The sequence below is a fragment of the Notamacropus eugenii genome, chromosome 1 (assembly GCF_028372415.1).
Source record: "Notamacropus eugenii isolate mMacEug1 chromosome 1, mMacEug1.pri_v2, whole genome shotgun sequence".
In the NCBI taxonomy this organism is placed as follows: Eukaryota; Metazoa; Chordata; class Mammalia; order Diprotodontia; family Macropodidae; genus Notamacropus; species Notamacropus eugenii.
Window position 1 is genome coordinate 695,148,588 of NC_092872.1, and position 17,484 is coordinate 695,166,071.

The following is a 17,484-nucleotide window of genomic DNA, read 5'->3' on the forward strand; positions in this document are numbered from 1 at the left end:
GATCAATAACCCCTGCATTACTAGCGATGTGGTCACTTAACCTCTCAGCATTGCCAAGCAACTCTAAGAACATAAATTACAAATGAGCTGCCAATCTGCAGTAGTGGAGAGAGTTTCCATTCTGGGAGTCCTCCATATTGCCTTTTTTTGGAGGGTGTGGGGGTTAGTAGGATGGAATCCTTTTATTATCGGCCTCTCAAGTAGGTACGTTGTGAAGAAAGTGTTTCGTGTATCTTGAAGCTATGTAGAAATGTGATGTCTTATTTGTTGCTCCTCTAATTTAGGTGCTGTATAAGGTGTATAACTCTTTCGTGGAGATGGGCTCAGTTAATGTTCAGGCTATTGACTATGTGAAAGGAGTCGGTCAGTATCTCCCTGCCCTCTACTGGCCTATTGGGTTCTCTCCTCAATTTTCCCCTGGGGTGCTAAGTCCTTTCTCAGGGCCAGGATGGAGAGAGAAAGTCTGTGCTTGCATCTCTCCCCCTTTCCCAATGAGAGCTGATCTCTGGGGTAACAGAAGCCTCAGTATCCAGTTCCTGGCCTGCCTAAGAGTCCAGCTCCTGAGACCCTGATGCCCCTGGTGGAATGAAGTAGGCATCGCCCTTCTCCTCTTTGCCACTGCTTTGGGGTGGGGGGAGGGAGGAAGGGGGGCCATGCTGACAGCCCGGCCTCCTTCCCAGCCTCCCTCTTTGTGGTCAGTCTGGGCGGGGCAGCCGTGGGCTTAGTTTTTGCCTTCCTCCTGGCTCTGACCACACGTTTCACCAAGCGGGTCCGTATCATCGAGCCTCTGCTGGTCTTCCTCTTGGCCTATGCTGCTTACCTCACAGCGGAGATGGCCTCGCTCTCCGCCATCCTTGCGTGAGTCCCTGGGATCAGATGCAGAAGCATGGGGGGTGGGGAGTGTAAGGGGGAGGAGGAAGGGAGGACAATGGGCATCCCTGTTTTACTGTCTTACTACCTATAGGATTTTGGACAACCTTGTTCACCTGTGTGAGTGGCAATCTTCTCTGTAAATGACAGAGTTGGAAGAGATAGATGATTGCCACCCTTTAGGGATGAGATTTACAAGATGGAGAACAGCCAGAGGTGGGTGAACTGGATGAATAATGGCCCTGGAGATCATGTTGTATAAAGATAAGTTGAAAGATCTGGAGATGTTGAGTCTAGAGGAGAAAAGCCAGTGGGAATAGGATAGCTGCCTCTCAGTATGTGGAAGAAGTATTAGATTGGGTCTGTTTGCCCCTTGGTTGAAATGGATACAAGTTGTTGAAGAGAAGTCATTTTAGGCATCATTTAAGAAAAACTCCTCCCTAACAACTGAAGCTACCCCCAAAGGGAAATGGAGTTGCTTTAGGAAGGAATGAGCTCCCATCACCAGAGGCCTCCAGATGAAGGCTGGATGACCACTTGATGAAGATGTAAAAGGAATTTCTACTCAGATATAGGTTAGATTTAGATGGACTTCAAAATCCCAACCAGTTCTCACATCTCTGAACCCCATGATCCTGTAAATAATTTGATTAAAGTCTTTTAAGTGTCCAGACTCTCTGCTGTGGGACAGCAATATATAGGGGCATCATGAGGTGGTAGACTGCAGATTAGAAGAGATGGGTCCAAGTCCCAGCCCTCATGCTTACTAGCCCTGGGCCCATAGGTAAATGATGTTATATTTTTGAGCCTCAATTTTCTTATTTGTAAATTAGGGGTAATGGTGCTTGTACTATCTCCAAAGGTTGCTTGGAAAGAGAGAACATAACGATAATAATAACATCTATCATTTACATCATCCTTTAAGATTAATTTTATAATGAATATCTCTGCAAGGTAGGTGCTGTTATCAACTCTGTTTTACAGATGAGGAAACTGAGGCTAAGTGAGTTGCTCAGGGTGACAGAACTCAGTGTCTGTGGATAGACATGAACTCAGGTCTGTTCACTCCATCCCCTCGCTGCCTCTAGCAGTCTATAAACTGTGGGGTACTCTAGACATAGACTTGTTGGTCGCAATCATCATTGTTCCTGCAGGGATAATAGTAATAATATTTAGGAATAATAACTGAGGCCTAGTTGGTGCAAGGAGGTAATGCTTCCCTGTTAACCTGTCCAGTTCCAAAATGAACATTCTGGGAGGCCCAGAGGAAAATGTGGTATCCCTTCGCCATTCCTCTGGACCGGCCCAAACCTAGCAGTTCTCTTTGGGCTTTGTGCTGGTCCACAGAATGAGGAAATTCTGAGGCCTTGTGCCTTTTGCCCAAGTGTTCCCAGGGACCTTAAATTGTTGCCTGGGGGTGACCTCAATTCAGACCCCATTGGACTTTCTTGTTCTGGTTGCTGTCTCCTCCTGTGAAGGAGGTGATAGTGTAAGGGAAAGAGCTCTGGTCTGAGAGTCAGGACCCTGAGTTCTGGTCTGGACCCTGTCGCCCATGCACTGTGGCACTTGGAAGGAGATCCTTTCCCTTCTTTCTACATCTATGAAATGTTGATCTAGATTGGGAGTTCTTACTTAACCTTTCTTGTGTCCTCATCAGTCTGGTGAAGCCTGGGGACCCTTTCTCAGAGGAATGATTTTAAGTGCATAAAATTAAAAGAAAATTACAGAGGCAGCCAATTTTACTGAAATCCAGTTATCAAAATATTTTAAAAACCAAACGCAGTTCGCTGACCCCAGGCTAAGAACCCAGGACTAGAGGCTCCCTCCAGCCCTGACCTTGTGATTATAGGATTCTCTCCTTAGTTCTGTCCAGCACTTTCCTCTTGAGGCCTCATTTCCTTCCTGCCTGCTCAAATCCCAGAGACTGGTCAGAAGGATGGCTTAGCATTGTTCTCCTTGGTCCCTGAGGACACATAGAGGACAAATGTGTGGAAGCTGCTGATGTAGGCTTCCAGGAAGGCAAAGACTTCCTCACAGTCAGAGCCATTGCCCAGTGGGACACTTGTCATTGGAGATGGTAGGTAGACTTCGTGGAGGTCCCCCACTTCTTGGAGGTGTGACAGCAGGCATAGTCCTTCCCAAGTGGGACTTGATTCCAGGCCCTGTGTTTCTGTGATGCTAGTTTGGGGTGGAAGCCCTAGCTCCTTGCCACCCTTTCTAAAATCCCTATTGTCCATCTTTCTTTTCCATCAGAGTGACAATGTGCGGTGTGGGCTGTAAGAAGTATGTGGAGGCTAACATCTCACACAAGTCCCGTACGGCTGTCAAGTATACTATGAAGACCCTGGCCAGCTGCGCCGAGACAGTCATCTTCATGTTGCTTGGCATCTCTGCTGTTGACTCCTCTAAGTGGGCCTGGGACACTGGGCTGGTGCTTGGTACCCTGTTCTTCATCCTGCTCTTCCGTGCCCTCGGTACTGCCCTGTGCCTGGCTACCTTCCCATTTCCTTCTCATCCTCCTATCTATTCCCCGACCCTCTCCTGATGTCTCTTTCCCTTGGTCACAGCCCCTGTCTCTACCTTGACTTAAAACCTATGCTTGCTCCTCACCCTTCTAGCCCTTGTCCAACCTTAACCTGGACCCTTCCTTCCCCTGCCCTGACCTCTAACTCCACTTGACTTCCCCACCCCTGCCCCTGCCCCTACTCCCACCCGGCCTCCCTCCCCTGCAGGCGTAGTCCTGCAGACATGGGTGCTGAACCAGTTCCGGCTGGTCCCTTTGGACAAGATTGACCAGGTGGTGATGTCCTATGGGGGCCTTCGAGGGGCTGTGGCCTTTGCTCTCGTCATCCTTCTGGATAAGACCAAAGTCCCTGCCAAGGACTACTTTGTGGCAACAACCATTGTGGTGGTCTTCTTCACAGTCATCGTGCAGGTGGGGGAGCCTGCAGAGAGGGAGAGGAGGGGGCAAAGTAGGGATCACCATAGTAACTGTCCCAGAATCCCAATAGGGACCGCAGAGGCATCTAAGTCAAGACAAATAGGACCCTCCTCTATAAAACTCTCCTCCAAACCCTAGTGGGTGGTCATCCAGACTCCTCTCCATCCAGACTCTACACATCCAGCCTTTCAGAGAGGGGAATCCTTTATTTCTCCAATCAGCCTATTCCATTTTTGGGCCACTCTAATGGTTAGGAAAGTTTCCTGACTGCCAGCATTTGTACTGTCTTTTCTCTCTAATGTCCATTCCCTCCTCATTCCATTAAGCTCCATTGCTTCCAGTTCCATTCTTTGGGGTTCAGGAACCATCTAATCCCTTTCCCATGTGAGAGCCATTCATTGACTTCATAGTGGGATCTGGAAGTAAGAGGTTTGGAGTCCAGGCCTGGCCCAGTGTTCAACTTCTCCCAGAACTTTGGAGAAGTCCCTTCCCCTTTCTGGGCCTCAGTTTCCTTCTCTGTAAAAAATGGAAACTGGACCCAATGATCCATCTCCAGAACCTTTCAAGACCTGACATTTTGATTCATTAATTCTCTTATCTAGCTCTTTCCAACTCTTTCCATGGCTATGAAAGGGGACCCTAGGGGGAAACCAAGGCACCGTGAGTCACTGTGTGAGATGGCAACAGAGAAAATTAGGGGCATAGTGAGGACATAGACAGTTTGTATTTTTACTCATCTTTCATCCTCCATGTTCACCTCCTTCCTGTTTCCCAGGGTCTAACCATAAAGCCTCTTGTCAAATGGCTAAAAGTGAAACGAAGTGATCACCACAAGCCCACCTTGAACCAGGAGCTACATGAACACGTGGGTATCAGAGATGCTTGGCCCCAAAGGAATGCCCCTCTCCATCTCACCCCCTCCCATTCTTTTCTGGCTTTCTGGAGAGTTCTTGGGCTGGAGGGGATTGTGTCTAGGCTCTTCCAGATGGGAAATTTTGATTCGACGTACAAGCTCTGGGCCTTCTTTGGGAGTAGGGACAGTGCCATGACTGGGCTTTCCTGTTCCTCCTATAGACCTTTGATCATATTTTGGCAGCTGTGGAAGATGTAGTTGGCCACCATGGCTACCACTACTGGAGGGACAGGTGAGCCCGGCCCCTTCCCCCACCTCCTGATATGGTCACCCCAACAGTCCCCTCCCTGCTGCCTGGGGGCAAAGATAGGCTGAATGCTGTTATTCAGAAGATCTTGGAGGAGAGACCCCAGAGAAAGAGAAGAGCTCGTACTTTGAGGTTTACAAAGGTTTGTTCACTATCCCATGGTGAGGCAGATAGCACAAGTGGCACTGTTACCATTTTACAGATAAAGAAACTGAGGCTTGTCTAGTGACTTATCTAGGGCCACACAGTTAGTAAGTGTGGGGGCCTGGACTGGAACTCAGATCTTCTAAGACCAGTGCCTTTTCTCCTAACCTCTACTGCCCAGAGACAGATCTTAAAAGGTTCTTTCCAGAGCCCTTAGAGAATTCAAGAGAAGGGAGCATTCAGGCACTCAGATCTATTCCCCTCTCTAGGTGGGAACAATTTGACAAGAAGTACCTGAGTCAGCTCCTGATGCGCCGATCTGCCTACCGTATCCGGGACCAGATCTGGGATGTGTACTATAAACTCAACATCCGAGATGCCATCAGCTTTGTGGACCAGGTAGACCTTAATTCCTCGGGGTGGGTGGAGCAAAGTTGGGCTCGTGGGGATTCTTAACCAGGGGTCTGTGAACTTGTTTTTTCAACATACTTTTGATAAGTACATTTCATTATATTCATCCAGTCAGTAACCATTTATTAAATGTCTGTTAGGTGCCAGGAACTGTGTTAAGTACTGGGAATTCCAAGAAAAGCAAGAGACAATCCCAGTCCTCCAGGAATTTGCAATCCGATGGATTATTATTGGTTTTCTGTATTTTTTGTGCTTTTAAAAATATGATTCTAAAAAGGGATCCATAGGTTTTACCAGACTACCAAACAGAGTCCACAACACAGAGAAGTTTAAAAACCCCTAATCTGGTGCGATGGCCAGAACTAGAGTGGCGGTGAATAACCTTGAATAATTCATGGGAATTATCTGGAAACTGGTGATAATTTTTTTAACAGTATTTTTTCCAGTTATACATAAAGACAATTTTAGCATTCTTTTTTTTTTTTTTTACAAAGTTTTGAGTTCCAAATTTTTCTTCTTTCCTTCCTCACTTCCCCTCTTTCTAAAATAGTGAGCAATTTGATATAGATTACATATGTGCAATCATGTGAAACATATTTCCATATTAGTCATGTTGTGAAAGAAGAAACAAAATAAAAAGAAAAAAACTTAAAAAAATGTAGAAAGGGAAAGTAGTATGCTTTGACCTGCATTCAGAGTCCATCAGTTCTTTCTCTGGATGCATTTTCCACCCTGAGTCCTCTGAAAGTTTTTTAGATCACTATATTGCTGAGAGGAGCTAAGTCATTCATAGCTAACATCGCACAATGTTGCTTAAACTGGCGATTGTGATGGAGTGTTAGGGAACGGGTGTCAGACAACCCTGGTCCTCGAGTTTAGAGTTGAAGCACCTATTCTAGTCAATTAGCATCCACCTGAGACCTGTCTTCATACCCGTAGGGGGGCCACGTCTTATCCTCAGCAGGGCTCACACTCCCTTCCATGCCCAGCCGTAACTCTGCAGCAGAGACCTCTGTCACCAACCTTCTGTAAGTACCACTGTGCCTACCTCCCCACGCTAGATTCCCCTTATCAGCGTCAGCTTTTTCTCTCCCTCAAGCTTTCTCCCTTTCTGGGCCAGGCTCCTCTTTCTCCCACCCCAGGTTCCCTTCTTTTTATTGCCTCCTGAGGGATTGCATATTTGGCCGAAGGCTCTTGCAGCCCCCCACCCTCTGCAATTTGCCCTTGTGGCTTACTTCCCATAGGCGGGAGAGTGGCAGTGGTGCCTGCCTGGATCTACAGGTGATCGACACAGTTCGGAGTGGCAAGGACCGGGAGGATGCCATCATGCACCATCTGCTCAGTGGGGGCCTCTACAAACCCCGTCGGAGGGTGAGATGCACATAGGTGGGGAGAGAATCCTTCCTCAATGGCCTTTGGCCAGGAGGAAACCAACACTCTGGGCTGGGGGGCAAATAGCAAAAAGCAAAAACAAAGCCACTTGCCCAGAACCTTCTCTATAGGAGGCTACATAGAGTGCTGGAAAGAACACTGGACTTGCAACTAGAAGGCCTGGATTCAAGTCCTGACTCGGACAGTGACTTATGTAGTGGCATAAGACATTTCCATTCTCTTAATCTGTAAGGGGCATAGAAAGGCTTTGCACTAATTACTTGGAATCTAGAACTGAAAGGGATCTTCGAGATCACTTTCTACTAGGGATTCTCAGGCTGGGGTCCATGAACTATTCAAAAACACATTTTGATAACTGGATTTCAATATAATTGGCTTCCTTTGTAAGCCCAGGCATTTTATCTATGCCCTTGAAAACATTCTTCCAAGAAAGGCAGAGGGGTCTATGATACAGAAAAGGTTAGGAACCTGTGATAAAGGTCAATTGCTTTATATTAAAGATACAGAGAGTAAGGTTCAGAGAGGAGAGGCTTGCCCAAGGCTTCACAGGGAACTAGTAGCAAAGCTGGTATTTGAACTCAGGTCCTTTGACTACTCTTTTTCACTATGGCATCATCATCATCATCATTATCATTATTGATGAGGTTTAGAGTTGGGAGAGCTGGTTCAGGTGTGAAATTATTCACTTATACCCTCTCTTTTAGCCAATGGAAGCTTTTTATTTTACGTGAAAAAGCATCACGGGCCTCCTTAGCAAGGAAGCTAAGTGAGACCCCCAATATTTGGGGAAGTTATGCTTATATAGATGTTTCAGAATGATGATGTAGTTTTAGAGGTTTTTATGGAGGTTAAAAATTAATGACAGGACAGGATGACATAGGATGAGGGAGACAAAGGGAATTCTTTATGGTTTAAGGATCTAAGGACAGGGTAGAAGGATACAGTTTAAAAATTAAAAGGACCCAGGGAACACAGGATAAAGGAGACAAAAGCAATTCTTTTCAAGTTGAGGGGGAAAGGACTTTAGGGCACCTTCAGGATACAGAATAAACTAGGGGCTTCACAAAGTACTGGAAAAGCAATTATTAACCCTTCAGGCACTGTTTGTATCCACATCATTTCCCCACTCAAACACTAGGCTAGAGAAATCTTTGGGAAAAGGGGCAAAGGCCATTGTCTTCTTTGATCACTTTTCTGGCTGATCACATCCTGGTCTTACCTCCTATCTCCCATCATGCTTGCTCCATCTGTCTCAAGCACTCTTTTCTACCTCATCAGTCATCATCATAGGTAACACTTACTTAGCACCTTCAGGTTTGAAAAGCACTTTACAAATATTATCTCATCTGATCACAACAATCCTGGGAAGTAGGTGGTATTATTATCCCCCTAATATAGATGAGGAAATGGAGGGCAGAGGGGAACTGACTTGCTCAGGGTCACATGACTGGTAAGTATCTGTGGTCAGATTTGAACTCAGGTCTTCCTGACTCTGGCTCTAGTGCTGTATCCACTATGCCATCTGAACTACCTCTCACCTTACTGAGCTGCCACCCAGTAAACAATCCGCAAACCTGTAAGTGCTATTTGCCATGGTGAATGATAATTGATTATGCATATATACATAGCATTGCACTATGAGAGGCAAAGGACAGGGAGACAGCATGATGCCTGCCTTGAGGAGTTCAGGGTTTAGCTGAGGAGATGCTACACGTGGGAGGAAAATGAAATAAGTGAATGGGGCAATATGTGATAAAAGCCAGTTGGCTTGACAGACAACCAGTCCCTGCAGGCTGGAGCACAAAAGGAAAGCTTTAGAGTAGAGGCAAGAAAAGAGCATTTAGGGCATTGTCAGTCCAGCAGTGAGAGGAAAAGAAGTGCCAAGTTTCATATGAGGGCCAAGGAAATAGAGATCAACTTGGGGAATCACAGAACCCTTCCTGGAGGAGGCGACATTTGAGAACCAAGCCTTGAAGGATGGTTAGGATTTTACCTGGGGAGGAGAGTGTGTGTGTGTGTGTGTGTGTGTGTGTGTGTGTGTGTATGTGTGTGTGTGTGTGTGTCTGTCTGTCTGTGTGTGTGTGTGTGTCTGTGTGTCTGTCTGTCTATGGTGTGTATGCATAAGGAAGGGAGGGAGAAATAAGAGAGAATTTTAAGTTTTGAAATAAGAGGACACACAAGATATGTTTGATGCACATAGCAAGCACTATATGTTAGCTATTTTTCTTATTATTTTGATGGATGGCATTTAGTCCTATTTTTCTGGAATAGAGAAGACAGAAAATGGGGTAGCTTGGTAGAGCCATAGTGGATAGAGTGCCGGACCTGGGAGCCAGGAAGACTCATCTTCCTGAGTTCAAATCCAGCCTCAGACCTTTACTAGCTGTATGACCCTGGGCAAGTCACTTCACTATGTCTGCCTAGTTTCCTCACCTATAAAATGGCAAACCACTCTGTGGTAGTATCTCTGCCAAGAAAACCCCAAGTGGGATGACAAAGAATTGGACATGACTTAAATGACTGAACAACGACAAAGTAGAAAATGAGACAAGATAAGGCTGAGAAGGTAGGGTAGCAAGAGATTTTAAATGACCTTGAACTCCAGAATCAGGAGTTTGGACTTCCTCCCCATAGGCTATAAAAGAACTGAAGGATTTGAATGGGGATGCAAAACTAGAAGGGAATCCAGAGACCATCTAGTTCAACCCTTGTATCTTACAGACAAGGACACTGAGGCAAAGGGAAGTTAAGTGACTTGCCCAAGGTCACATAGCTGGTATCACGGGTTGGACTTGGATCAGATCTTCTCACTCCAGAGCCCCTGTTCATTCCATCATGCCAAACTGTGTCCTGGTAGGGGGATGAGGAGAGGGCATGGTCAGACACTACCACGATCATGTTTTAAATAGTGGGTAGTGAAGAGCCTGGATTCAAACTCAGATCTTCTGACTGGGTCCAGAGCTCTTTCTCTTAATTCACTCATCAATCTCGCCCAGGTAACCAAATTAATTTTTATATTGTGCAGCTCTGATCATATCCTGCCAGGAAACAATGGAAAGAGGCTCTGGAATCAGAGGACCTGGGTTCAAGTTCTACCCCTGATAATGATCACCATAATAGCCTTGATTTGTATGGCACTTCAAGGTTTGCTAAGTTCTTTGCAAATATTATCTCATTCTATTCTCAAAACAATCCTGGGAGATAGTTGTTATTACTATCCCAATTTTACAGATGAGGGAACTGAACTGGACAGGTTAAGTGACTTGCTCAGGGTCACACAGTTGATAAATGTGTGGGGTGGGATTTGAGTTCAGGCCTTCCTGACCCCATATATAGCATCCTATGCAACATACCACTAAGCTGCCTGTATGTATCATAATAGCTGTATGATCTCAGGCAAATTATTTAGCCCCTCTGGGCCTCAGCTTTCTTATCTGTAAAATGGAGCTCCTAGTACTTTCACTCTTTCATTGTTTCACTGTCCAATTCCTGTGCCTTATTATAATGTGCAGGTGTGACTTGGGTTCTCGAAGGCTGATGCCAACAGAATATGAGCCCTGGAAGCTCTTACTGAACTGAAAAGTCTTCAAGGACAGTCCCAATGACAAGAGTCTGTGTCCATTGTCTTGGAGCTAGTCTAGCTATGTCTGGAGAAGTTCCTCACCAGGAGTGATGAGTGTTAGTCAAAGGTGCTGAGAGTTTTGGCCATGGCACCTCATGGAGATTATTCTCTAAGGCATGGAGAAACTGTAATTTTCACTGTTTGAAGAAGTACCTACCCAGAGGAAATCGTGGATTCTTGAAGCACCAGATGAAAGATACAGATCTGGAGCTTGTGGAGACCTCAGAGATCATCCCATCCAATCTTATATTATAGATGAGGAAACTGAGGCCTAGTGATATGTAACACTTGGATCCCTCCCCTACTTAGGCCCCCAGATTCAAAGCATTTTGGTGGTCAGCAAATATCCCAGACCATAGTTCATGAGCCCCCATCAATGTGTTTACTTTTACTTGTCCAGACAGAGTGCATATTAGTTCAGAGCAAAAGGCATTTGATCATACAACGTAGCAAAATCACTGAATCACAGAATCTGAGAATTGTAAGGGACCTCAGAGGCTGCACGCTCCTACCAATACACAAAAGAAATCTTTCCTATATTACACCTGGCAAGGGCGAAGGACTGTGAACCTTTTTGTTTATAGCTGTAGAGCTAACCTTGGTAGCATCCATCCAATTAGCTAGAGAATTCCTTCAGCATTTTGAAGTTTTTGCTGGACTTAGGTTCCTTGGTCCTAGTTTCCTATCTGACTTGGGATTAAGAAATTACTTTCAATTTCTGGCTTCCAGTTTGTGTTCTTTTGAAACATCCTAGGGACTCTGTTTAGTAAAAATGCAATAAGAACCACCATAACTGGTTCTTTTCAATCCCCATCATGCCCCTGCTTGCCATGCAAATCAACTTGGAGCAAGACTGAAAAGGTCAGGTGAAACCAGGACTACTGGTGATCCCTACCCCAGTTTCTCAATTCCATATTCCAGCCAGCAATGGAATCCCTGGGATGCTTTGGAACCCAGGCTCACAGGCTCCAGATCCAGTTGTCTATATTGCTTCCTATTCCCTCCTTCGAAGAGTTATGGTTAGTAAAGTGCAGGAGAAATTGAAATTATTATCAGTGAGAAAGAACACAGATCAAAGGACCACTGAGGAGCCTGTCATAGCAGTCATTGCTGTGGATCTATACCTACATGGTCAGGCATTGGAATAGAGAGCTGGGGACAGAGACAGTGTGGTATAGGAGAAAAAGCTTTGGATTTGGAATTAGAAGACCCAGATTTGAATTCCAGCTTTCCTATTAGTGATAGATTTTAGGCAATCTTGGGCATCAACTCTGGGTCTCAGCTTCATCACTGGTAAAAATGAAGGGACTGGAACTAGATCAGGGGCTTTTAACTTGGAGTGCATATACTTAAAAAAATTTCAATTAATTAATTAATTAATTTTTACTTTTCAATATTCACTTCCAGAAGATTTTGAGTTTTGGATTCTCTCCATCTCCCTCCTCTCCCCCGTCTCCAAGATGGCATGCAGTCTGATATAGGCTCTACATATACATTCATATTAAACATATTTTCACATTAAAAATATTTTGATAACTATCATTCACACACACACACTCACACATTCCAATGACAAAGTTTTCTTTGTTATCTTCTGTACTGTATTTTATGCATTTAAAAACATGATTCTAAGAAGGGGCTCATTGGCTTCTCCAGATTGCTGCCAAAGGGGCCCAGGATACATAAAAAAAGTTACACACCCCTGGACTAGACTAGATGAACCTGTAAGACCATTTTCTAGCTCTAGTCCTAGGACCCTAGGACTTGATAGTTGAAGGGGGATAGGTGATTGAAAGAGAAGACTCAAAGATGGCCAACCTGGGTCCTCGTGGGCACCATGGGGTGGCACTGACCAGGGCCTCACTGAGGGCTGTTGTTTGTAGTACAAGGCCAGCTGTAGCCGCCATTTTATCTCAGAGGATGCCCAGGCTCGGCAGGACAAGGAAGTATTTCAGCAGAACATGAAGCGGAGATTGGAGTCATTCAAGTCCACCAAGCACAATGTGTGTCTCTCTAAAAGCAAGCTGCGGCTCCGGAAGGCTGGCCGGAAGGTGAGTCCCTGCTCAGTTGTCTGTCTCCCCCAGATTCTCCCACCCCTCACAGGGTCAGGCATCATCCTTTCCCTTTGTGGCTGCTGGTTAAGGCTGATGCTTGTGGGGAGTTCTGGGCACTCTGCCCTTCCCTGCCTAGAGCCAGTCCTGGAGAGCAAGAGAGATGTGGAAAACAGGCAACCCAAGATGGGCCATTGCGAGAAAATGACAAACCATAAAATGTTATATAAATGTGAGAGATAATGATGATGATGATTGCAGGAGCCCAGCTGACTGCTTGGGGCAGCCCTACTTTTTTAAGGACTTAGGGATTACAGCTTGCCTGTGTATCCTTTTAATCCTTCCAAGTTCATCCTATAGTCCTTTCTTTAGTGGAGATCACACACACATACACACACACACACACACACACACACACACACACACACACACATATATATATAGAGAGAGAGATGGTAGATAGATATAGATAGATAATAAATAGATACAGATAGATAAATAGGTGATAGATATAGACAGATGGTAAATGTAAATAGATGATCGATAGATATAGATAGATGATAGATAATAGATAGGTAGATGGTAGATATAGATTGATAGATATAGATAGATGATAGATATAGATAGATGATAGATAATAGATATGTAGATGGGAGATGATAGATATAGATAGATGAGATGGATAGGATAGATGAGATATAGATTGATGATAAATTTAGAAAGAAATAGATGGATGATAGCAAACAAACAGATAAATAGATATTAGATATGGATAGATAGATTATAGATAAATGAGACAATGGATTGATGATATAGATAGATAAGAACATTTATTAAATGTTTACAATGTGCCAAGTGCTAGGAATACAGACACAAGCAGAGAGAAGACAGTCCTTGTGCTAGAGTAGGTGCACATTCTGATAAACAAGGACATCACACAAAAGAGAACTGAAAAGTGGAGAGTGGGTACAGAAGAGACCAGAATGGGAGAAGTGCCCCATCAAGGACAAGGTGAGGAAGAGGACCTGGGAATCATGGGCTGGAGTAGGGCTGAAGTCAGCCTGACTGGTGTAGGTGCTTCCTCAGATGAAGGTTCTGGGGAGGAGTTTTCCAATAAGAGAAGCAAACCAGTCTAAGATGACTCAGGGATGGAGGTGGAGAATTCATCTGGGGAGTCACAGGCTGAGCTGGGTTTGAAAAGCTCTGGATTTGGGGTCAGAGAGTCTGGGGTTGAATCCCAGCCCTGTAGCTTGATGTTATACTAATCCCTTACTTTCTGGAACTAAGGTTCCTTACAAGTCCAAATCCTATGATCTTACCTAATTGAGAGTAAATTGGGGAAACTGGGGAGTGGCATACAACATCTTTGTTATCAGCTCTGGAGGCAACATGCTTAGGTCCTGGAGAATGGGATTTGGCAAAAAAAAAAAAAAAAAAGCCAGAGACCCTGATTATCTGCCCTAAGGCTAGAGCTACCTACATTTGTGAGTATCTCAGTCCACTTCAGCAGCATTCAGAGTCCCAGATAGGGATTTCTTTCACAAATAAGGAAGTCACCTCTATCTAGGCTAAGGATATGGATTACCACCTCCCATCTGACATCTGGGTAGGACTTGCCCTGCAACTTGGTCCCCTACTAGGGTAGGGAATTAGAATTTGGGTGCCAAGCTTCAGGGATGACTCTGACTTTTTTCTTTTGTCTCCAGAAGGAAGGTTCAGCAGACAAAGAGGCTCCTAATGGGAAACCTTATCATCGAGCCTCAAACTTACCGGACACAGGCAAGTTGAGGGAGAAGGAACCGGGGGGAGGAGTGATGTGGTACTGGCCAGTGAGGCAACTAATCAGCCAGTCAACTGTGTGCCCAGTCCTGTGTCAAGTGTTGTAGGAAATACAAGAAGAATCTGGCATTGTAGAAAGAGTACTGGATGAAGAGTCAGTTATAAGGAGACAGGTAAGATAGGAAGGGGGCAGGTTGAGAAGGGTTTTTAAAGTCAAACGGAGACTTACTTTTATAGTTGATCCTGGAGGTAACAGAGAGCCGCGGAAATTTATTAAGTTGGAGGAAGTGACACAATCAGACCCACCCTTGAGGAAGATCACTATGAGAACTGAGTGGAGGACTTGACCACAGGTTGGTCGTATGGAGTGAGTGCAAAAGAGAAGCTGAAGATAATGCTGAAGTTACAAGCCTGGGTAACTGGGAGGTGCTGGTGCCCTCTACAGTAACACGGAACTTTGGAAGAAGAGAAGGTTTGGAAGGGAAAGACAGGAAGTTGTGTTTTAGACATGTTGAGTTTGAGATCTCTGCCCCAGGGATGCAGTGCCATGTTAGAGAAAGAGGATGTAGGCATAGGATGTTGTGAAGGGGGAAATGATGAGACAACAACATACTGGACAGGTGAGGTGTCCCCCTGGCAAGGTGCATAGCTGAGATTTGAACCCAGGACCCCGCCCTCTAGTATCACTGCTATCTCTCATTTGACAGGCTCCATGCACCCTAACTTGTTGCCTCCCTCCCTTCTGTAAGAATGAAGTTCTTTCTGTGGTGTGTTGACTTGGGTCATATCTCCACCTGGGACCCAGGGGCAGATCCCTGGCAGAGCTAACCTGGGCCTTTGGAATAGAGAGACCTAGAGATTTTCATGACTGTAAGCTCATTTTAAGCCATTTAAGGCAGCAGATCAACCAATACAGTCACAGGGGAGATTAACAGTAGGACAGTCTCTAGAAGAAGGGAGATGCTTGCCTCATCGTCTTCGGATCAGGGCTATCCACATCTGGAGCATTGTATTCCTCTTTGGGTGCCACATTTTTGGGAGGATACAGACAGCGGGGAAAGTATGGGATTTGAAATCAGATATTGAAATCATGGCTTTGTTCCTTTACTTACCTCTGTGACCTTTGGCACATCACATCTGGACTTCACCAGTAAAACTGAAGGGATGGTATTATTTAATCCCACATTTTAATTAATTAGTTAATGAATGTTGAAGGACCTTCCTGGTTCTAAACTCTATAATCCTATGACAATCGAGAACACTTCCAGAGGAAAGTTAACAAGATGGAGAGGGTGGAACAGCTAGGTGGTACAGTGGATAGAGAACCAGCCCTGGAGTCAGGAGAATCTGAGTTTAAATCTAGCTTCAGAAACTTATTAGCAAGCCACTTAACTCTGATTGCCTCCAAAAAAGAAATCTGTCATTGATCACGGGAATGAGTTCCCCATGACAGAAGGTATTTAGCATAACCTGCTTACCAGAAATGGTAATGAGAAGGCATTCCCACTTCATGAGGTTTTAGAATAGATGCCCTCTGACGTCCCTTCCCTATGGTGAGATTCTGTGATTCCCCAAGACAGAGGCTGCTGGACTGAGTCCCCTTCCCCTGCTTTTGTTTCTGCCCAGCTGCAGTGATCTTGGCAGTGGAGTCTGAAGAGGAGAGTGACAGTTCAGAGACGGAGAAGGAGGATGATGAGGGTATCGTCTTTGTGGCCCGGGCCACCAACGAGGTTTTCCAAGAACACAGAGTACCAGGTAATGGTCTGTCTCCCCTTTCCCCCAGGAAATGCCAGGATATGCTCTCTCACTCCCTTCTCTTTTTGAGATTGCACCCCTTAGTGGACCCCAAATGTTTCCCTTTACCCAGTGGCCAAGCCTGCCTGGGTCTAGACAGAGCAAGGGAGGCCAGCTTGACCAAGCAGAAGTCCAAATTATTTAATTTTTCAGTTTGAATAACTAAACTCTGTTGTATGGGGATCTGGTAGATTTGAAACAATGCTGGAAAAAAGGTAGGTATGTAAGGTAATGGAGAGATCCTGGGCTTGGAGCCATGAAGACCTAAGTTCAAATCCTACCCTAGACACTTAGTAGCTGTATGATCCTGGACAATTCCCCTAACCTCTCTGTTTCAGTTTCCTCACCTATAAAATAAGGGGGTTGGACTGCATGGACTCTGAGGGCACTTCAGTTCTAAATCTATGATTCAGTGAATCAGGTGACCTGGGCTTTTGTTCCCAGCTCTGTCACCTCCTGCAGGACCTCTCTGGGCCTCACTTTCTTCATTTGTGAAATGAGAGTGGGACTAGATAATCCCTTCTAAGTAGCGATCTAAGATTCTATGACCACCTACAGCTGTCTGGCCCAAATGCCACCTTTGTTGTAATGCCCCTCCAGACCTTTCAGCAGGTGTAATGTTACTTTTAATCATAGCATCCAACCTGTTGAGAACGGCCGTGGTTTTTCTACCTGCTTGTCCAAGGGTCTGCATCTGGATGGGTCAGTCCTGCTGTGTTCAGGGAACGGGAGCTGGGCCATCTTCCAGCTCTTTGCCTCTTCCTCCCTGGCACTCACTCTTTCTAACCCTATTGCTTGCTTCTCCTGTCACTTCCCCTCTTCTCAACTCACCTCAATTAATGCACAAGTTGTCTCCTTTGCCTCCTGCCCCCAAATAAAGAACATTTCTAGGATTCCCTACTTGGGTTCCAGATACTCCTTAATCTCCCTCTTGACCCAGAGAACATTAATTTGGGCGGCAGGGATGAGGGGAGAAAGAGAGACAGATACAGAGAGAAAGAGAGAGGGAGGGAGAAAGATGGAGGCAGAGAGCCTGAGAGACAGAGAGAGGGAGAGAGAGGGGAAGTGAGACGGACAGAGAGACAAAGAGAGGAAGAGAGAAAGAGAGGGGGAAAGAGAGAAAGAGAGAGGGGAGAAAGAGAGAGGGGAAGAGAGAGGGGGAGAAAAAGAGGTCAAGAGAAAAGAAGAGAAACAGACAGAGACTGAGAGACAGAGAGACCAAGAGGTGGGGGGAGACAGTGGAGGGAGAGAGAGGGAGAGAGAGAGAGAGAGAGAGAGAGAGAGAGAGAGAGAGAGAGAGAGAGAGAGAGAGAGAGAGAG

General features: G+C 45.4%; 1 protein-coding gene across 2 annotated transcripts in view; it reads left to right on the plus strand.

Annotated features, from left to right (window-relative positions):
- SLC9A5 (solute carrier family 9 member A5) overlaps positions 1–17,484 on the plus strand; it is a 29,265-nt gene that overhangs the window by 9,018 nt on the left and 2,763 nt on the right. Inside the window, exons 4-15 of one of the 2 annotated variants that reach the window (XM_072636027.1) lie at positions 285–363; positions 681–858; positions 3,124–3,344; positions 3,603–3,805; positions 4,587–4,676; positions 4,886–4,956; positions 5,385–5,514; positions 6,466–6,554; positions 6,771–6,897; positions 12,424–12,591; positions 14,298–14,370; positions 15,997–16,125. In XM_072636027.1, the coding sequence (XP_072492128.1) occupies positions 285–363; positions 681–858; positions 3,124–3,344; positions 3,603–3,805; positions 4,587–4,676; positions 4,886–4,956; positions 5,385–5,514; positions 6,466–6,554; positions 6,771–6,897; positions 12,424–12,591; positions 14,298–14,370; positions 15,997–16,125 (1,558 nt within the window). The remainder of the gene's footprint in view (positions 1–284; positions 364–680; positions 859–3,123; positions 3,345–3,602; positions 3,806–4,586; positions 4,677–4,885; positions 4,957–5,384; positions 5,515–6,465; positions 6,555–6,770; positions 6,898–12,423; positions 12,592–14,297; positions 14,371–15,996; positions 16,126–17,484) is intronic. The other variant, XM_072636028.1, reaches the window with a different exon arrangement.